Source organism: Limulus polyphemus, unplaced genomic scaffold (assembly GCF_000517525.1).
Source record: "Limulus polyphemus unplaced genomic scaffold, Limulus_polyphemus-2.1.2 Scaffold592, whole genome shotgun sequence".
NCBI classification, from domain to species: Eukaryota; Metazoa; Arthropoda; class Merostomata; order Xiphosura; family Limulidae; genus Limulus; species Limulus polyphemus.
The window spans coordinates 300,789-324,134 of record NW_013666202.1 but is presented as its reverse complement, the minus strand read 5'-3'; the positions used below and the strand labels follow the sequence as shown (position 1 = coordinate 324,134).

At 29.6% G+C, this 23,346-nt stretch overlaps 1 protein-coding gene across 1 annotated transcript in view; it reads left to right on the top strand.

Annotated features, from left to right (window-relative positions):
* Positions 1–23,346, top strand: part of LOC106459320 (DNA-directed RNA polymerase III subunit RPC1-like) — a 67,556-nt gene that overhangs the window by 21,633 nt on the left and 22,577 nt on the right. The window contains exons 16-29 of the mRNA XM_013918930.2: positions 900–1,040; positions 1,195–1,264; positions 1,820–1,947; positions 4,406–4,541; positions 5,634–5,798; positions 6,226–6,310; positions 7,907–7,994; positions 9,635–9,746; positions 10,139–10,252; positions 15,310–15,405; positions 16,096–16,157; positions 17,410–17,565; positions 19,401–19,522; positions 20,096–20,178. Of these exons, the coding sequence (XP_013774384.1) occupies positions 900–1,040; positions 1,195–1,264; positions 1,820–1,947; positions 4,406–4,541; positions 5,634–5,798; positions 6,226–6,310; positions 7,907–7,994; positions 9,635–9,746; positions 10,139–10,252; positions 15,310–15,405; positions 16,096–16,157; positions 17,410–17,565; positions 19,401–19,522; positions 20,096–20,178 (1,558 nt within the window). The remainder of the gene's footprint in view (positions 1–899; positions 1,041–1,194; positions 1,265–1,819; positions 1,948–4,405; positions 4,542–5,633; positions 5,799–6,225; positions 6,311–7,906; positions 7,995–9,634; positions 9,747–10,138; positions 10,253–15,309; positions 15,406–16,095; positions 16,158–17,409; positions 17,566–19,400; positions 19,523–20,095; positions 20,179–23,346) is intronic.

Here is a 23,346-nt window from a genome sequence, read left to right as displayed (position 1 = left end):
TCGACTATAGCACTTACGGTTGTTTCATACCTATATATGTTGTAGTTAGAGATGCAACTAAATTGTATTTAGGTTTTACTTTTATTTTGAGTTAATTATGTATTATTTATGTTTTGAAATGCTTAATTGAAATGTTTAAACATTTTTAAGTATACATCATACTGTGAACCAGTTCTCAAGGCTTACGATATTATGGGATCCATAAAAATTTTGCCGAAGGGTTGCGCATTGCTGCCAGAGATACTGTAACATGTCCTGAGGGACTTATGTCGAGATGAATACTAAGGACACGAAAGGAAAATAAAACATTAAAAATTAACTATATATGAAAAGATCTGAAATTACAAGCATAACCAAAAGATCTTTAAAGATATTCTCAAAAAATTAAAAGATATGTTTTTTTTTTTCTATTTCCTAACTTAATCATTTTATTGCACGTTGATGATGATAACTTGAGTTAGTAATATGGTAGAGAAAATGGAAAATAATATATAAAAAACATTTACCTTAAATAAACTTTTGATATTGTTTTAGGAGGTTCTAGAGATTACGTAAATGAAGTATGAAAACTGTAAGATGAAGAAAAGTAATTTATACTTAAAATGAAAATCACTTTGCACTCGATTTATTAAGAATTTGAGTGCAAGTAACTACAATAGATAAATAACATATTTTTAGTAAAAACACTTAATTATAATAACGTCATCTTTAACAATTGTAAAGAACTGAGGTACTTATTTCATCGTTTCTTATAGGCCAAGGTTATGCCACATGAATAATTTTACATTTGTAAAGAACTGAGGTAATTATTTCATCGTTTCTTATAGGCCAAGGTTATGCCACATGAATAATTTTACATTTGTAAAGAACTGAGGTACTTATTTCATCGTTTCTTATAGGCCAAGGTTATGCCACATCGTACATTCCGGTTTAATGAATGTGTCTGTACACCTTATAATGCAGATTTTGATGGAGATGAGATGAATCTTCATCTTCCCCAGACTGAAGAAGCTAGAGCTGAAGCTTTAGTGCTTATGGGGGTGAGTTATTCACCTTGTTGATGGTAAAAAAGTATTTACTTGAGATAAAGTACCTCTAAGAGTACATTTTAAGAAGATAATAGGATAAGACATAATATAAGAGTGATGAGCTAGTGGTAGTTGTGTGAAATAAGTAGTGACTGCTATATTACAGACAAAGGCCAACCTTATAACACCAAGAAATGGGGAACCTCTTATTGCTGCAATACAGGACTTTATAACTGGTATGGTATGTTATTCTTTCAACCACACTAATTAGTTAAAATGTATTTAAGGAGTTGCTTTTACTATTTTACACCCAGAATTTTGCTAACAGTAAAATTAATTGCAGATTTGGTAAAGTTATTCACTATTTTTCTCAAAGTATATTCATGTTTTTTTTTTAAGTTGATAAAAGCTATCTTAATTTGCTCTGTTGTTTATTTTTTTACACACAAAATTTTAATAAGCAGAAGTCTTTCTTGGAAAATATTAAGAAAATTATGTTAACGAGCTTTTCATGAGAACTGTCCCATACATAGTCTTATTAATGAGTGTCATCTCAATAATAAAGTTAAAGGGATTCAAAAGAATGAGTGAGAAATTTTAAAAGTCTTGTATATGTTTTCAAAGCTTTCTAATTAGTAATTCCAGAGTGAAAACATAGCTGTGACACTTATTAAAGGGAAAATGAGGAAATTTGTTCTTGAAAATAGCTAAAAGTTATTTTTAAGCTAACTGAAAGTACAGGAAGTGAGTTACTGAACTGGTGTATATACTGTCTAGTTTTGTTTCATTAGGGACTTACCTCCTCACTCAGAAAGACACGTTTCTAGACAGAACGAAAGCTTGTCAACTCATTTCCTATATCTTGGCTGGAAAGGATATCAACACCAAAATTGATCTTCCACCTCCTGCCATTCAGAAGGTGAGATCATGTTTGATCAGATATAATTGCTTAAAAATTGAACATTGTTTCATCAGATTGCAAAACCAGATTGGTTTAATTATTTTGATTTGCCATACTTTCAACCCAGATATTTCTCTAGGTTTCAGTGAAAGCAGAACAGTAAATATAGGTATTTTAAAATTGGCTTTTAACTTCTTTTTCATCAAATATGTATATTTGTACTCTTTCATTGACTGACTGCTTTATCGAAACTCCTTACAGATTTGTTGAATACTTAATTATTTGCATAGGTTATTCTTGTGGTGTATCAGGTGATTTCTTGAGCTGTGTAAATCAGAGATGTAGTGATATTACAATTAGTAGGCTGCCAGGAATAAAAGTCTCTTCAACCTTCAGAAAGGCATACTATAGGTGCCCAGCTATCAGGAGTATCATAATTGGAGACAATTTATTTGATCCAATTTACAGATGTCTGTCATCAGGGCCTGTGAGCAATTACAAATGAAAGATAGTATGACTGTAACCAAGTGAAACTGTGGCTAGTTACTGCTGGTCACAGACTGAAGGAAAAGATGACTGTAGAGTGCATTAGACATAAAAGTTTGTTGAGTGTGATCAGTACCTACAACATTGGTCAGGATTTGACTCACTAACATTACTATTTGAAGGACAAAAAATGTTGTATAGGTGCTGTTAACCAGTATGGAAACTGCTTATCACAGAGTAAGAAGAAAGAAAGCACAGCTACAGTTTTAAATTGTAAATTTTACTACATAAATGACTAGGAGCATATGATGTGGTCTATTTAGTGGTATCTCCAACCCTTTTCTATGCTGAAGAAATATGGAGAATACGATACAAGACACGTGATCTTGCTTGTTTTGTTTTAACAATATAAGATGCTGTAGGTGGTGTATTGGCATGGATTCTTTTATTTCCTCAGAAGAGCAAATAAAATCAACAGTATGCATGAATGCTTTTACCAGTCAAGCTCGCCCACAATGAACATTGCTATGCTGACAGACTATTTCAAGGTAATAAGGTATCAATCTGTCATGCATCTATAATGAAAATTAGTGTGAAGAGCATGTAAATGATTTTTTGTACACAACAAAATTATCAGATTTCAATCAGATTGGCCATCTGGGGAATGAATGTTAAATTTGCTACAGTAATTCATTGCTGACATTGTGTATCAAATGCAGATTGTATTCCTTTAACAAATGGACTACAATCAAACAACACCTGACAAATTGTGGATTCTATGATACTCTTATTGTAGATAAATGGGGTCCAGTCCTAATGTAAAAGTTGCAAGTCAGTGTGTGTTATCAGTGAAGTATTAAATACCCACCTCAAGTATGTCATAGTCTAGGGTATATAGCAAAATAATATGAATATATGAAATAACTAAAAATTATTAAAATGTCCATAAAATATTTATAAAATACATTAACTCCCAAGCATGAAATAAATATTATTCAAACAAACCTTTTATTAAATTTCTCTACTGATGTTCCACCATAGAATGAATGGTGGAACATCTGACTGACCAGTAAATTGAAGAATTAACCTCATCAGCAGTTGTTTTGTAATAATCTGTAAATGTATTTACTTTTTTATTTATTAATATCAGTATTTTATATTTCTAATTGTTTCTATTTATTAATGAAGTGTTTGTCTTTAGAATGGATGGCTTGTCTATTTCTAATACAAAATCTTCATATAACAACAGATGATTGTTGTTTAACCATAGGCACCACTGTGTGGATCTCTGTATTTTGACTAAGGTTAATTTAAAGTATTGGATAAAATTAAGTTGCTTAAACATGTGGCAATGTGTCACTTGAATCGAAACCCAATCCAGAGCTATAGGACCTATACACCATCAGTTGAACTTCAGATAGGACCTATACATCATCAGTTGAACTTCAGATAGGACCTATACACCATCAATTGCACTTCAGAATGAACAGCCACTTTTCTCATAGTTTATGACATAGCATTTCATTGTTTATTTTATAATGCATACAGGAATACAATACAAGTACCCCTGTTTGTCAAGTAACCAAGCTAAAGTGCATGCTGACAATTCATAAAAGTGTCAAAGGTAATTCATTTGATTTAGTTTAATTCAGACTTATGCGACATACTCGTGGTGTAATAATACAAATGATCCATTTATTTCTTCAAATCTTAGTCAAAAGCTCTCAAGGAAGCTTATAGTCTGAACAGAAAACCTAACTTACAGCCCCTCCCCATACCCCTTCAGCTGTTCCTCTGCTTAGTTTAGCCTGTGTGGCACCTGTGTATTTATCAATAATTTTTGTTAATATACAAGTTTTATAGCCAGTAGCAACAAATTGTTGTCATTTAAAGTTTTTTTGTTGTTGTTAAAATACTAATATTGTAGTCAGTAGCAACAAATGGTTTCATTTAGCATTTTGTTGTTGTTGTTAATATATTAATATTGTAGCCAGTAGTATTATGGACTGGAAAGCAGATTTTCAGCCTGATAATACGACCAAATAAAGCCTGTCCAGTTAAAGCCTGTCTGAGAGCAAAGGGAAAAGCTTATACATCTGGAGAAGAGATGTGTATAAATGATTCCTGTAAGTATACCAGCTTTTTCAATTTCTATCTTCTTTGCAAAGCTTGCATATAAGGTGTATTTATAGAAAACATTTTAAATATTGGTTAGGGAATTACATAATTATTTTTGCACATAAATATTGATATGCCATATCTTTGATAAAGTAATGTAGAGATTTGTAGCAAACTCGGACATCTTTATGGTTAAGTTTGCTCATCATTGACTCCTTTTCACAGTTCCTCATTTAAATAGCTTTTACCAATAATATCCATTATATTTGGATTAATATGTATTTCACTAAAATGAACAGATATATAAGTAACAGACCTTTTTAATCAAAAAAGAAAAAGTAAGGTTTTAATGGAAGATGAACAAATGTCAAATGGCAAGTTGTTGGTAAAAAGTAAAACAGTATCATAAAAAGGTGTTGGTATAAGATAAAATATAGAAATCTTTCTGACAAAAAGCAAGATGTTGAAAAGATGACATATAGAAATATCTGTCATAAAAAGTAAGATGTTAGTGAAAGAGTAAATAAAGGAATTGCAGAATCTAATATTTGCAAACCATATTAACTCTCACTGTCATATTTATAGATAAACAAATCCTAATGCCATCTTTGTTTTTAGACATACAGTAAAACAAAAATGTTTTGATCATTCATTACTTATCTGAAACTTGACACTAGAGACAGCTTCAATGACTAACAAAAAAACTTTATTACAAGTTTAACACAGTATCAAATACACAAAGTTTTGCTGAGGTTTTGGCATCATCTAGGTTTCTTATTATCAAATTTTACAATGGTTTCAACTTTGGAAAGGTTGAAAGGAATACCTTTAGAAAAGGGAGATGTATGTATATGCGATATTGAAAGAGTTAATAGGTAGAATAAGATATGTAGTCTTCTCTGAGGTGCCCATTCTGATCTGTTTGTGTTTAGCATAGAAAATGCTTTCTAAAAATTTAGTTAATGCAGGTTCAATATTAAAACTAATTGTTAATTCTTCTGAGATTGAAATATAGTCAACTTTAGAGAAAACAAAATTTCATATATAATTTAGTTAAATCTTTTTTCAGAAGATAAAATGTTCTGTTTGTTTTTATCTAGTTGTACTAATCAGAAATAGTGAATTGTTGGCTGGTTCTTTGGACAAGGGAACATTAGGATCTGGGTCCAAAAATAATATCTTCTATATCTTGCTACGAGACTACGGCGAATCCTACGCTGCCAGTGCTATGTGGCGTGTAGGTCGCATTTCTTCATTTTATCTTGGTAAGATTACCAACCTGAACAGCAGGTGTATTTTATATTATGTTTAGTTGAATTGTTTATAAGCATTTTGTAATATCAGTTGGATATGCCTTATATTAAGTTTCTTACTCGTGGATATAATTTGTACCAATGTGTACTTTATAAACATTTAATCTTAAGTTATTAAGTAGGACAAAATTTTCTGCAGTTAAGTGCACACAATTTTGAAGTTCAGCTATTTAAACATTTAAGTTCAGTTTGGTAATATAATGGAAGTGACAATATCTTATAAAAAATTTAAATTCATATTTGTATTCCTTTATTTTGCTTGTGCTACTTTTCAACTGTTTTTTAGAAAATTCAGCATCAGATCTGAGAAAGTTATCATTACTTGGAAGTGTGTGTGTGTGTGTGTGTGTGTTGATGCTGAGTTTTATTCTTCTGTTAGCAAATCGAGGATTCTCCATTGGAATTGGAGATGTAACACCAGGAACTGGTCTTCTGAAGGCAAAGCAAAAGTTATTGGATGATGGGTATGTGAAAATCATTATTTTCATAAGTTTGCAAAATATGAGTCTTTCTGTATTTTGACTGATAAGTCTTCAACTCCATGTGTGCTTTAAAGTTAGAATGAGGTCTCAACCCACAGTTTTTCTTTAACACTTGTATATAAAAAGAACAAATATTATATTTACTTCATTTTGGCCCTTCCTTAAATGCCTTTTAAAATATGTGTATATTTTTTTGTAATTTGATCTGTGTCTACAAGATGTCATTTTGAAGAGAAACATCAAAAGATAAATATTATGTTATGTCCAGATAGTCTGTTTTTACTTGGGATCCTCTTTAAATGGCAAAAATTTTGTGTACAGTTCTCTCTCTCTCTCTTTTAGAGGCCTTTTTTTTATTAAATGATTACTATTAAGCCTAGCTTAATTTGCCCCTACTAGGAGTTTGCTATAAAAGATAAAAATGAATTATATGTAGCCTTTATACAACTAGGTGTCTTTAAAAGACAAAGGTTATATTAGTTTAGTCTTTTCTTCTTAAGAGTCCTTTTTGACAAATAGAAACTATAACAGTAGAAAACATATAGTCTAGCATATCCCAACTATACATTCTATATAAAAGACAAATGTTATAGTTAGAGGTTGACAAATATTGATTTTCCAAATACCAATATGGATATTGATAAAATGTAGTAACCAATAGAATGTTACCAATCTAATACCACTAGAAATTTTACCCAACCTAGAAGACGATGTCTTCTTTACAAGAAATTCTATTAACAGTTGTACATAAGTTGTGAAATAAAAAGGGATATACAAAAAATCAACAAGGAGGAAGATTTAAATAATACATAATTCATTATAAACTCAAAATGATTATCTCTAGTTTTTCTGATAAAATCAGTCTTAATTTGGACATAGCCTCAAACCTTTTATAATTTCAAGATCTTACTGTATCCTACTAGTGTGAATTAATAGGTAACATTTCTTTTTTCTGTACTAGATTGTATTAATTATTCTTGATATTCTTACACCTGAGCTTAGCTTAATGTATGCTAGTTGTTTGATGGCAGAATATATAATGTATAGTCATGTTGTTTGATCTGAGGAGAAGGGCTTCATGTAAGAGATTTATGAGTATAACCTTATCATAGCAGATAGTTAAGTCATATTGACTGATCTAAAGAGAAGGACATAATATATTGTTATAGCAATCTGGTAAATTACACTGTTGATATGAAGAGAAGGTTTTGTAGTGCTTATGAACTTAATGTTTCCATTGGGTTAAGTAAGTAATATTGTTGACAAGAAAGAGGATAGGTTTAGTACAAACTGTTAAATTTATATCATGAATTTGGCCTAGTATGTTGTAGAGAAACTTTATTATATGTATTTTTTTTAAATAAACCCCTTATGATGTTTGTGTAAGAATTATTATAAAATAAAGACAAGAAAAGGCTTCATGGTGGGTGGATACAACTCAAAATAAATTGAGTTGTTCATTTCTTAAGTTTAAGTGTGTAGACTTATTTTCTGTGAATCAATAAACACTTTTTTAATATTTAAAATATTTAGTTTTATTATAATTTTTTTAAATACCACATGCTTGTATACTTACAGCTACAGTAAGTGTGAAGAATACATTCAGTGTCTTAAAGAAGGAAAACTCCAGACTCAGCCAGGATGTACAGAGGAAGAAACATTAGAGGTATGTAAAGTTTATGGATCACTAATGATTGTGTGATTACATAGCTGTGACTTATAATAATAGAATTACTACTGATTATATGAATACACAGCTATGATTGATAATAGAAGAATCACTACCGACCATGATTACACAGCTATGACTGATAATAGAAGAATTACTACTGACCATGATTACACAGCTATGACTGATAATAGAAGAATCACTACAAACAATGATTACACAGCTATGACTGATAATAGAAGAATCACTACTGACCATGATTACACAGCTATGACTGATAATAGAAGAATCACTACCAACAATGATTACACAGCTATGACTGATAATAGAAGAATCACTACGAACAATGATTACACAGCTATGACTGATAATAGAAGAATCACTACGAACAATGATTACACAGCTATGACTGATAATAGAAGAATCACTACGAACAATGATTACACAGCTATGACTGATAATAGAAGAATCACTACGAACAATGATTACACAGCGATGACTGATAATAATAGAATCACTACCGAGAATCACTACCAACAATGATTACACAGCTATGACTGATAATAGTAGAATCACTACCAACAATGATTACACAGCTATGACTGATAATAGAAGAATCACTACCAACAATTATTACACAGCTATGACTGATAATAGAAGAATCACTACTGACCATGATTACACAGCTATGACTGATAATAGAATCACTGCTGTAATTGGTTGGTTAATGTGGTTAATTCATGACTCAATAAACGCTATTCTTTATTGTCTTGAACAAGTTATCAATATTTTCACAGATAATCAGTTAATCATAGGCATAATCAGTTCTTAAATTGAAATTTGTCATGTGCTGCTACATCTAATATTTCCAGGAATTTTACTCTTATCACTTAAAAAATGTACCTAATCCTTTATTATTAGTAGTCTACTTGGTGAAATAACATTATTTAAGAGAGAATTTGGTTTAATTATAGAAGTTAGAATTTATATCTTTTAGTTTGAAAGACATCATTGTAATCAGCATGCACATTGTACTAAGTGTTTTTGTATATGTTTTATATTATGTCATAGATATATTTAGTAGCTTTGTGCCATAATACACTTATAAACAAATTTTTTCATTTAATATGCTACTCAGTATACTCTTTGTTATGTATATATGTGAAATTAGGTCAAGTTTTGTGGTGGAATTCATCTCTGTATATTTTGTGTATGATTGGATCATCTGCTGTGTGATTAACTTGACACATGTATACATCAGTTTAGAATTTTGTAATTTGTATAAATGTCTTAGAAAAAATTTAATCTGATTTGCAAAAATAAATGAATTGACTGCAAAAAAAGAAATAAAGTATGTTTTGTATTTTTTTTTTTTATAAAAACTAATTAATTGAATTACGAAGGAGCTCAAAATATAAGCTAAAAGGATTAAGGAAACTATTAGTTAATAATAAAAGTAAAATGTAGGAAATAAGATGAAGTAAAACAGAATATCAGAATAAAATATGTTACTTTCAAAAGTGATATAGTGAACTATAGCTATAAAGAAATCTACAGCTTTTTAACCTTTTCCACATAAGATTGTTTTTTGTTTTTATTTTATAATAAGTAAATTATATTGAACCTATCTGTTACAGGCAGTTATATTAAAGGAGTTGTCTGTGATTCGTGACCATGCTGGTAAAGCTTGTTTAAAGGAGTTGCACAAAACTAACAGTCCATTGATCATGGCACTGTGTGGGTCTAAAGGTGGGTGTTTAGTGGTTAATTTAAGTGTTAAGATTATCTTGTAAGCTCAAAAGTAAAACATCTTGCTTAGATTTTTAAAAAAGAATCTTAAGTAAAATATAGAAATTAATCCATTAACTGCGGATGACGGAAATATTCGTCAGTCGCACACATATATAACTATAACTCTATGCAAATGACGAAAATTACCGTTTTATTGTGATTGATGGCAACTCAGTTTTATCTGTGAGTCAGAAAATGGCAACTGAGCTGTTCCTGCTGCAGTTAATAGGTTAAGAAAGAAACATTTAGGACTTGCATCTCACTAACTGTGGATTAAATTTTAAGTGGTACCTATAATTGATGTAGATTTGCTCCTCTCACTAATTAAAGACCATGATTTGATTTAACAGGTTCATTTATCAACATCAGTCAGATGATTGCCTGTGTTGGTCAACAAGCCATCAGTGGTAAAAGAGTGCCTAATGGTTTTGAAGACAGATCACTTCCCCATTTTGAGAGACATTGTAAGAATTTTTTTCTTTTTCTTTAAACTTTCCTCATTACATGTTGTAAACTTGGGAATTGAAAAACTTTGTTTAATGAATACCAGTCTTTTTTTTCTTCGTCTTCTTCAGCTTTTTCTCAGGCTAGAAAAATAATAGAGAACTAGTATAGTAAAATGTGACTTGGAAAGAACTGAGGAATTGGCATAGACACAGCATCATTGAACTCATTAACACTTTGTTTTTTGGATTATGTTGTGAAGTTGGGGTCCAATTGGTATATCTCCATAACAGTTTCTGCACATCTTGTAATTTACGATAACTCTGTTCATCCAGGTGGATGCAATTTGACTAACCTTGTAACCACCATGAACCACAGACATACTATAACTCTGAATTTACCAATTGTTTCTTCACAAAATTTGGCAAGCCTATTAGTAAACATCACAAGTGTGTTGTACACCAAAAAACCAAATTTTTTTTTATAAATTGTCTGACTGAAATTTTTTTTTGTAAATTCTGAAGACTTTACTGAGTTAATCTGAGTGCAAGATGATTGTTTTTTTTTTATCCAACAGTTTTATATTTTGTTTGCATAACCCCTAGAACCTCCTAAGTGAATATCAAAAGTTTTTGGTAAACTTTATACTTTATTTCATTTTATCTAGCCTAAAACAAACTGTTGCAAACACATTTTTTTCCTAGGATGACTGCAGATTGTAACAGATAACAAAAAGTTATTTATTCACAACTACTTTCATTTAATTTTTTTATTTTATTGTTCTTTGAACTGTATTTGACTACTGTAACAAAGCAATAAGTCACTCATTGAGAGTGTGTAAAGCTTTAGGTAAACAAACTCTAAAATCACATAAAACGAAGACAGCACAAGGTGGACCACATGCATTTCTCAAGGAGAAATTGTTTTTCATTTATGTTGTGTTATCTAACCTGCTAAGTTTCTAACTTTTTACATTTTAGTTAATTTTATTGAAAAAATATATGACAACAAGTAAAAGATATAGATAAAAAACAAGAAAATTTTATACTTACCTTAGCAGTTAGTTGAAGAAAAGTAATTGACATTTAAGTAATTATTTGAAAATATTAGTTATATATATGTAATGTATGGTAGCCAATATGTTACTGTATTTTACAAAGTAAAAACTTGTGTCATTTTTCTACTCGTTTACATTGAGGTAGAATAAAAACAAATTATAGAAAACTAAAGACTTGGCAATTCAGGAAAAGTATATTTATGTAATTTGTGAAAGTCTAAGAAATAAATTTATTACTGATCAACTGATCTTAACAAATGAAAAGGTACATCTTTACATAAACACCTGGTTGAATTTGCTGTTTGCTGGTGAATAATTTGTTTCTCAAGTTACAATCAAGAAGGCTAAGCCAAGAATACTAGCCCAACCAAAATGAGCCATATTTATATTACTGGAAACTACATATTTATTGGTTACTGTGTAAGCTTGGTAATAAAGGAAACAGGATGTATGTAAGCATTTATACACATTTACACCTATACCAACTAACTCCCAACCACCAAGTAAGATAACTAGCAAGTTTATTGTATAGGATACAACTTTATACTTTGTATAGAGCCATATCATAAATACTTTCTCTCAATTATATATAGTACTTTAGACAATTCTTGTTGCAACCACTGTATTGTAAAGAAACTTGCAAATTCTATCACACGTGTTCTCAGAGTAGCGATCTGAATAGTTTCTGTAGGATATTTTCACTTTTTGACTTATTGGATCAGCCCAGACTTTCTACAAAGTCATAAACGTTTTATAATACTTTAGACAATCCTAAAAATCTGTCATTATACTGTCAACAAGTTGATATATCCTATCCCACTGTGTTTTCAATGCGGGGAAAATTCTGGGAATTGTTCTGCATGAACTTATTTGATATTGATGGTGTTAAAGTACTCAAAGTACGGTAACAACTAAATAGCAACGGTGATTCATTGCTTTATTTTCGGCAGGTTTCTACTTCAACCGGTGACGGTAGAAAAACAATTGGAAATAGGTGTAAAAAAGATTAGAAGAAACTCTCAGATTTATTTGAAACTTTACTGTCCGTATTGAAAAGAACAGAGTACTATTCGCTTTGGTTCTTCTAATTTCTAACTCGTATACTAGCAATAAAATAACTACAGAAAATAAGTGTGAAAAGGTGAGAGCGTAAACTCTGACCATAAGTACTTTGAAATTTTGTAATCACTACTAACAATACTATACATTTTATTTTGCAACCTTTATTTTCATTATACTTTGATTACTTACCTACAACCTGGAAAAATTTAATATAACATTACGTTACAAAAACTAAATAAAATATAAATCTTTACTGAAAAATAAAAATGTTTGATATTTAATTATGAGTTTTTTTTATTGTTCATTTGTTTTAACTATTTATTATTATATGAGTAACTAAAATCCTGAAAATAGAAAATTGTTAGGCAAGATAATGAAAGAAAAAAAATATAAAATCTTCATGGGGTATATGTGCCATAAGTTTCTGCATTATGCTGTTTTGATAGGGTCATGTTGATGTACGTGCACCATGTAATTTTCAACTTCTGTTGGGGTATTTTTAGTCATACACTGTTCAAACGTGGATAGAACAAAAATTAATAAATATAAATAGATTTATACTGTTAAAAGATTTAAGCTATTTGGAATAAACATTTGTGGTTTCCTATTACAATTTGCAGTTATTCAAGAACGAAAAGGTAGCTTAGATTTATTTCCTAATTTTTGTGATGGTTATGAGGTCAGTCAAATCAATCAACACCATATGGAATTAATATTGATAAAATAACAGATTAAATATAAAGTTTTATTTTAAAAAAGGTTTGATTATCTAGAAGGATGTAGAGATTACGCAAATGAAACTTGACAAATTTCAGATAAAGAAGTGTTTTTAATCTTAAAATCAAAATTACTTTGTATGTTGGATTGTCAACATTCAGAAAGAAAAAATTCACAACCAAATCTTTAATTAAAAAATCTTAAAACATAATTCAAAAACCAGATATTTTGTGTATGATATCCTTATAATGTTTACCAATAATCTGCAAAATTTTCCAAAAATTATTCAACAATTACTCTCATAGATACTTTCCTGGTTATGAGTTGGGTGGAATCCACCCAGCCTGTAATGGAAGGGTTAAACCATGTCTTAACTACTATCCGCACCATTATAAGTTGTAAATCACTCGGAGAACGTGCAGGTCACATTACGCTATCAAATTACATAACCCACGAGCTACTATGAGCTTCTTGCGTGAGTGCCTAGTGAAACATTTTAATTATATTATTATTATTACTTATTTTACCTAATCTAGTCTTATATAACTTTAAAAAAATCTGTATTTTTAGATTTTAGTTACTTTTATAATAAGAAATAAAGAATTAATATGAAAAACAAGAAATAAAGTACTTACCAAATCTTCTTTTTTTTCTTGCTCTCAATTGTCGATGACAGTTAAGCCTACTTTTTATACTAATGGTAGTAACACACCAAGTAATTTTCATTTAATTTATGCAAAAAACATATTCTAATAACATGCAAAAAGTAGACAATATCCCCTAACTCTCAAATTTTTCCTGGTTTTCTAACTATGCGACAATAACCATTACAAATTCATCAAAGCTAGTGCTTGTGCTTTCCCATGGGAAAATATTTGCACTCTGAATGAAATCAACAATTATCTGTTCAGAAGACAATATTATACAATACGTCATTTGATAGATGAAAATCTTGACTTTTTATTGGTTATAGGTAATATATAATTAAACGTAATAGAGAACTTATTTTCTATTTGATAGCTCTGTAACCAAACAAAATTGAAGGCTATAAAGTTTAAGGTTTGTCTGAACAAAAACGATTTTATAGTGAGTAATTTACATTACATTTTGCACATATTCAGGGGGGTGACATATAAAATAGAGAACATACCTAGAGAAAATGTCTCATGTTTGTTACACTAGGGGAAATTCTGGATTTTTTAAAATATTGCTTTATAGAATTAAGAACTTAAAACTTGTATAGTATTAAAATATAGATTATTAGCTAAGATTTTATGTTGTAATAATTGTTATAATATAAACAAAAGTTGTTTAATAAAATTTTGAATGTAAGATGCTAAAACCTTGTGTCATGTACAGTAAAGGATACCCATGGCGATAGGGTTAATGTGAAATACTGTATGATTTAACTCTTTTTTTTTTCTTTTTTTCAGCACGGGCTCGGTCCATGGGACTGACCTCATAACCATTTTGTGCTTGTTATAGTTTACAATAATACACAGATTTCCACTATAATTTATGAAGCTTAGTAACTAAGATGTATTTTAGTCTAAAAAATATGAAATTTTGAGCAGGTTAAAGATGCACCCCACCTTCTTGAAGCCACTAGGGGGACATTCTGAGCATTTGATTGGTTATTCATGTCATATATATAGAAGTAATTGTATATAAGGGAGCATTTCCAAAAATGGAAAGAGGTGGGTGGGATGCCACTGTGTTTGATTTATTACATGAGCAGTATCTTAGCAAATTGAAAAGATAAGAGACTTGTTTTATATTCTAGCTTCTCAGTATCGGTAGTTTGAGTTCCTAAATCGTATGAAACTATAGACTTAGTATTTTGACATCACAAACATCTAATTTGAACCAGTGCTGCATTCAATATACCATGTTACACACAAAAGTTGATGTTTAACTGTGTTACTTTTAATTTAAGAAATTGAGTAAGGTATAATACTAAAGTTTGAATTATGTCAATAAGTTAGATACCAAACTTATTGACATAAATTCATGAAATTGTAGTTCAATAAAGTTTTGAATGTGGGTCAACAAATGTGATGACATGGCCTTTGACCCATCTGGAAAGGGTTAATGTGTGCTTTTCCCTACTTTTTGTAATTTTATACACCAAAGCTATTGTCTTATTTTTGAAAACAAAACTTTGGGGTAACAGTATTATTTAGAATATGAAACAACAGCTAACAGATTTAAAGCCTTGAATTAATTTTTTTGTCTTTTTAGCAAAAACTCCTGATGCAAAAGGATTTGTTGAAAACAGCTTCTATTCTGGTCTGACACCAACAGAATTTTTTTTCCATACAATGGGAGGCAGAGAAGGTTTTTATAATGTTTATTTTACTGAAGCTTAATCCTTGAATGAAATAATCTCGTTTGAACAGATTAAACAATGTAAAACTAATGTTTGTGTTGTTTTTATTTGTCATAATGAAAAATTATTTACATTTAAATGTAATTACTTTCTATCAGAGTAATCAATCATCTGAATCCGAAGCTCAATAACTTATGATATTTTTTGTCAGTGCATAGCTATGTTTGAACACAGTTATTCAGAGAGCTGGATATACACTTTTAAAATATTGACAGAGGCAAACATGTCAACCTGTTCTGATTGGTTAATTTAGAATCACTGTTATGCCATGATCAAGTTAATTCTTGAACAAACAAAGGTAAAATGGACAGCAACTGTTTAGTTTAGATTGAAGATTTTATAAAAGTCCTGGAGAACTAAGCTACAAAAATAGTTCAGATAAAAAAGATAACATTTTAAAATGTTAATGCTTGTTCTCATTTCTTTTCTTGGAATAAAAATAAGTTAACTAAGTTTCATATTAAACATAACTTAAAAACATTAGTGTACATCAGAATGTCTATTATCTTTAGGTTTATAAACACTCCTTTAAAATGAGCAGCAAAGTTTAATTTCTCTTCATACTTTTGCTGTTACTTTCTGTCATGTTTAGTAATATTTTTCACTAAACTGTATTGAAATGTCTTTTATTTTTCTAGGATTAGTAGACACTGCTGTGAAAACAGCTGAAACTGGGTACATGCAGAGACGGCTTGTAAAGGTGGGTTTAAAAAAGCTGTAATATGATTGTAGTATCTGACTCGTAGTTCCTTTGAGCTACTGAGTTGAGCTAAACTAAGCTATGATTTATACCTAATTTTTTATACCTCTTTTTCATTAACTTTTAAGAACTCATGAGTGAAAGCAAAGAAGTATGTATGCCAATAAGTACTACACTACCTCTACTATAACCATTGCCAGAGAGGCCTTTTGCTTAATACCAGAGATTATCAGGAAAGTTAGAATACATGTCAGACACAGTGGTGGTTGAGATGGTATTTATATTATCAAGTTGCATGAACAATAACTTATTGTGAATTAGATTAAGTTGGTAAAGTGTAATTTTTATCAGTTTTATAAGAGTCATTTACAGATCAGAATTAGGGTAAGGATTAATAGCACACTATTTTTTTCTGTTTTAACACCAACTATTTACTATTATTATTTATTTATAAGATAAAGTTAAGAGAGAGAGAGAGTGCAGTCCAGATCAAGTGATATGTTCTTTTACACATTTTGGAAGTTAAGTGAATCTGATGTACAAAATTTAATCTCTGTTAAAGGTTTGGTTCTGTTATACATTGTATACATTATTTTAAATTGTTTCAGGTAAATGCTTTGAATAAATTCCACAAAGATGAAATAATACTCATTAATGAATAAAACTAATCCTCATGCCTAAGTGTTCTTACAGAAGTAGGAAAATGGAACACAGATATGTGGAAAACAAGTAATAATTAATATTCCATAGTGTTTGTTTCTACAGAACAAAAGCAACTAATACACACTCTGAATTGTCAAAAATATGAAAACAAGTATAGTATATAAAAATACAATAAACAGAGAAAGATATAAATGAAAGAAGACATTTGAAAAGGGAAAAACAGTTATTATTTTTTTAAATAAGTACAATTTTTTGGAACTTAGCTACTTTTTCACTTACATTATTTGTATACACTTTCAGGTTTCTCTTAAAATTTTATTTACAATCCTTTAACATTTGTCTCCTAAAGAATTCTCTTTTCCTTCTTCCCTCAATTCTATATATAAATATATATACACACACACTGTACTCAGTTTAATAAAATGATATTCTTAAGTTCAAGTAGTATTGCAAGATGAAAAGTTACATAAAAAGCTTTAGAATTCTGGGTGTTCACAGGGTTTATAGTGATCTTCATATGTTTAGTAATCTAAAATATAAATTGCGCAGAATGATGTATTCATAGATAACTGGTTTGTATATCTTTTAGTCTCTAGAAGACCTATGCTCCCATTACGACATGACTGTGCGAAATTCTGTTGGAGATATTGTTCAGTTTTACTATGGAGGGGATGGTTTAGATCCTGCAGCAATGGAAGGAAAAGACAAGCCTGTGGACTTTAAACGTGTTTTAGATCATATTGTAGTAAGTATATTTATAACCTAGACCCAGTATGATTCTTTGAAGTGATGAACTTACAAAATGTATTTGCTTTTTAAGATTATCTTCAAAGATTGAATACATATAAATTACAATTTGTAATTTTATTCTGATATTTTATTTTTTTGTTTATGTTATACCAATTAGTACAGCATAAAATCATAGCTAGTAATCCATATTTTGATATTATATAAGATTTAAATTCTTAATTCTATGAGGCAATATTTAAAAAAATCCAGAAATTCCCCTAGTGTAACAGACATGAGACATTTTGTGTAGGTATGTTTTCTATTTTATATATCGCCTCCTGAATGTGTGCAAAATGTAAAGTAAATTACTCACTATAAAATCGTTTTTGCTCAGACAAACCTTAAATTTTATAGCCTTCAATTTTGTTTGGTTACAGAGCTATCAAGTAGAAAATCAGACCCCTTTTGTCACACCCACCTGTCACATCATATCTTTCAGGATTTGTTAGTAGTTTTCTCTTATATTTAATTCTCTATTATCTATAACCAATAGAAAGCCAAGATTATATCTATCAACTGATATATTATATACATTGTTTTCTGAATAGAGGATTGTCAATTTCTCTGTTAGTACAAGCTTCATTCTCATAGGAAAGACAATGACTAGCTTGGATGAATTTTTAACGGATCTTGTTGCATAATTAGAAAACCAGAAAAATTGTGTTAATTAGGGTAAATTGTCTGCTTTTTGCATGTTATTAGTCTATGTTCTTGGGTGCATTATTTAGTTAAATGAAAATTATTTAGTGCAGTACTACCATTAGTATAAATAAAGTAGGGTTAAGTGTGATCGTCAGTCAACAGACAAAAAAAAAAAGGAAACCCGTATAAGTACTTTATTTCGTGTGTTTCATGTTTATTGTTTATTTATTATTATAAAAGTAACTAAAATATAAAAATAAGGTTTCTTTAGGTTAGTTAAGATTAGATTAGGCAAAAAAATAATAATATAATAAAAATGTTTCACGAGTCACACATGCGAGCAGCTCGTGAGTAATGTAATTTGATAACTTAACGTGAGCTCCATGTTCCCCAAGTGATTTACAATTTATAATGGTGCAAATAATAGTTAGACACAGTTCAAAGGGCAATAAAATAATGACATTTAATTATTAATAGATATATATATATATTGCTATGAGTATAAAGCTACTTGGGATAAATGAATGTAGTTTCATGTTATAATTTGAAGCCCTTCTAGAAAGAAAGAAAGGGTAATTTAGATTTTTGGGGGGTTGGTATAAGGTTGATCAAATTGACCAACCTTGTGTAGAGTTAGAATAGAGAAAATAACAGTTAAAATATAAAGTTTTACTGAAAACAAACATCTGAAATGTATTTAGGAGGTTTTAGAGATAATACAAATGAAATTTGAGATTTTTGAGAGGAAGAAAAGTATTTTTTAATCTTAACATGAAAATCACTTTGCACACCTACTAGTAAAAAAATACTCGAAATATTCATGGACAATTTTTTTTTTACTTTATTAAAAATACTTCACTAAAAAAATATGGTTTTTTGTATGTTAAAGACCTGTAATGGTTACTGAAAGTGTGCCAAATTTGTGAAGATATACGTACTATATTAAAATGTAGTAGTAGTATCAAAACTATAAAGACTTTAAATGAGTATAAGGAGGTAACGTGGTCGGTCAAATCGACTTAGCTTGTATGGAGAGAGTTAATCTAGTATGATTTTCAGTGAAAAATTTGTAAGTGGAATATTTGATCTTAAATATTTTGTATGTTATGTTTTAATTCTGGAAGAAACCTAATATTAGATGTTCTGTAGGCAGTGTTTCCATGTTCAAATGAAGATCCGTTGAATGAGAAAATGATTCTCCAACTGACTACAGAAATTGTAGACAGTGAAAGCTATAAGCGGTGTGGAGAAACTTTCAGGAAAGAACTTAAGTAAACAATAAGTCTTTTCTTTTTCTGGTTTTAAGATATTGTATATGTGCATAAAGATTACGTAAAAGTTCAAATGTATTCCGTATTTAATTATAGATACAAATATGTCTTTAAAACAAGTAGTGTTTATCTTGAAATATAATGGTTTTTAATTCACTTTCAGTAAGATTATTTAGAAAAAATCGTTAAGAATCTTTAAAAATACTGCAGTTCATTTTAAATAAGAATACTAAGAAGAAGTAAATTCCTGATTGCTAAAAAATAAATACATTTATTTACTGCTGCAACACACACACACACATACAAATCTTGAATCAAGAATCTGTATGTCTTGCCTAAAAATTTAAACTAATTTACATTTTTAGATGGAAATATAAAATGTATGAAAAATAATTTTTTAAATATTATACTTAAAAGCATATACATATAATAGGATCAGTCATGTACAGTTACTGAATGGTTTTGTAAAAGGTTGATGCTAATTAAGTTTTTCTAGTTTGATATCTTGGTTTTTGTGTTCTTGTTATATATTGCAGCAAAATCAGAGACTAGATTTAAACATTTTTTTTACAGAGAATTCATACATACATATGCAGCTACTGTTGGAAAAGTTCATAAAAAATACAAAGTTAGTAACAAGAAACGATCTCCTCCTGGTAAGACTTTTATTTTGCTCTGAATTTTTTAAGTTTGAGTAATTAAATAAAAATTTTGACTTTATAACAAGTGAGAATCCTCAATAGCTGTGGTACTTGAAATACTTTTAGGCAGGATTAGAGTAAGTTAATCTATGAGACCATTTTTTTCCCTTTTATTTGCTATATTTTTATGCATCAGCAATAACAAACATGAGGCATGCATATACCCAACCTACCCTCAAATTGAAATTATTTTAGGCAGGATTAGAGTAAGTTAATCTATGAAACCATGGGCATGTTCAAATACATCAGTCAAAAGGGTTTGACCTTCTGAGTCCAAAATTGTAATTAGATCTCAAATTGGTCACGAGATAATGGAGCTAAAAGTTTGTACTTGAAAAACTCAGAACCATTCTATGAGCCACTATGCTGCAGCTAAATACAGTTGAAAAATAATTGTTGGGTTAATGCAGTTATTCCATTTTTTATTCCAATGAAACATGAAAATTGTCACTTTGTAATATCATTGTAGTGGATCAACTGTTTCTGGGCCAGTAAATATGCATATCAAATTTTAAAATACAAGTAAAATTAATAATTTTAATTGTGTCATGATATATATAAGACTGTTTAGTTTAGATACTATTGATTAATTTATTTTTGTGAGTGAATATTTATTATTGCTTAGTTTTTGTTATAATATGAGTTAAAAGCAGATGATTGTAGGACATTGTGTTTATAAATCATTGATGTTGAATGTTGCGTACAATACATTGACATTGAGAATATAGAAGGTGGGCAGACAATTAGGTAACAGACATATAAATAGTGTGAGATGAGCAGAAACAGCAGACAGACAACAGCAGAAGAGAGTAAAGTTATGGGCAAGGAAATGTTTGGTGTGAAGTTAACTACCGTAAAAGTGATAGGTGTAACGATTAATGTAGTCCTAACATTTAATACGTTAGAGTAAGACTAACAATAGAAAAGGAGATAATAATAAGAATTTATTCCATCAAAGTTTGGTTCTAAAGTAACTGAATCAGCCTGAGTGCACTTTGACAAAAAGAACAGAAGATATTTTTAAGAAAGAAGACCAAACAATTACGGTAACTTGTGCCACAATTATAAGTGAATCACACACAGAATACTAGTGCAATAGAAATAGAGAAGATAGTTTGGCTTATCAACTGAAATTCTAAAGTAATTGAATAGGCTTAAGTGGACTTTTGATAAGAAGGAGAGAACTACATATATAGTGTTTATGATATGCCTATAATATCTATAGTGTGAAGAATTTGTTGTATCAGAATATATATATATATATATATATTATTGTGAAAACAAGTGAAGTGCATGCTGTTCATTTATCATTGAATTTATCACCAACAAGTCACAGACACCCACTGTAGAAGAATCCTAAGCCCCAACAACAACACAATATATATATATATTTATACTATTAAGAAGTATAAGTAAAAGCCTTTTATTTTGACAATTGGTGAAAATTATATTTTAAATTATGACAATTGGCAAGAATTACATTTTAAATTTTAAAACTTACATGATTTTTCTTCTCTTTCTATGAGTTTTATTAGTATAGTCTTTTGGCTTTACCCTTTTATGACTTCACAGTGGGTGATTGAAATTCAGCTTTCAAAGTAGCTACAAGTAAAGCTTAAATACTGTTGGGTAGACAGATTATGAACTATGTTATAGATTATAAAGTTCTGTGATTTATGATTTTATGGAAAAGTGACAATGCTCAGCTTGTACACAGGTGAATTAAGAGAATGTAGTGAGAAGTTCAGAAGACTTACAAACTACATATTTGGATTTTTGTTTATAGTTGCAGTAGAAGTTCTTTTTTTTTTGTTCCCAAAAATAGTTTTGTTAAATATATTTGTTGGAAAGCTATGGAAGTTTTCTTGTATGAAAAGACATCAGCTAAACTTGTTAGGTTTAGAAAATATGGTGGGTTACAAGCAAAATATTGTGGTGGCTCAAATCTTTACTTATTGAATATTATTGTTAAGTTAACCACATTCAAATTATGCACATAAGTATAAGAACTGATAATTTATTGAAAAGAAAGTATATTTATTAAATATAAATTGATTTCAACCAAGAATATTGTTACTTAGACTGACCTATTGTGGTTGTCACTGATAAATCATTGTCTGTTTCTGTGGTGTTTTCTATGATTTATAGTTGGAAGTGATGCGTACAGCAGTTGGCAAAATAAAGTATCAACATATATTTGTTGAAGGTTTGCAAATTAAAAAACAATAGAAAAGCTAAATTAAATTATATCAATTCTTTAAGTTGAAATCAGATACTATTTAATAAATTTTCTAAGGGTTAAAATGTTTATTAACAATGAGGAGTAAAGTAAAATGTCTTGTATGTGTCAATAGAAGTCTCAAGATAGTTGTTTAACATATATAATGATGGTATTAATTGAATAACACTAAAACACTTATTTTATGTCAGCTGAAATCTCAGTATTGTTTAATTGTAAGTACTTGTATTATCTGCAAATTTTCATTCATGTGATGTGCCTTATGTTCTTTTTTTGAGGGTGAATAATCCTAGTTAGTTCAACTTCTGCCACATATACTACCAATGTTGACTCCAGTGTTCAGCATGACTATTTTTTTTCTTGCCATTAATGTTCCTTCTCTGTTGCATTCCATGCTTGTAGGTCTGGTTTTCTGCATTTACATCTAGCTTGTTGTGAACAGTAGTCTTTCTATCCTTGAATTGTTCTTGCATAATGACAGTCATTAATAAGCAGCAAGTAGCTACAACCTGTACATCTTTGTTCTCTGTGCATCTGACTTCACTTGTATTTGTGTGGTCATACCTGATGTTTCTGTCTACCATTCAGTGGTCTACTGAAACCAAAACTCATCCACTTATTTGGTTTCTTATATATATATATATATGCCTGAAATTTCTCTTCTGATAGAGGTAATATTGATTTCCTTACATTTTAATCCTACCTTCTCTAACACCTCCAATACCAAACTTACTGATGAGTTTCTTACTGAACCTAGCAATGATTCTTTGACAGCAGCTAACTAATTTCTGTAAGAAAATTTCTTCAAGTGATGATCATTGAAGTTTACAAAAGTGTTCTTGTACCATCTGAAAAATTTTCTTCTGCCTCTAAAGTGGTCATCC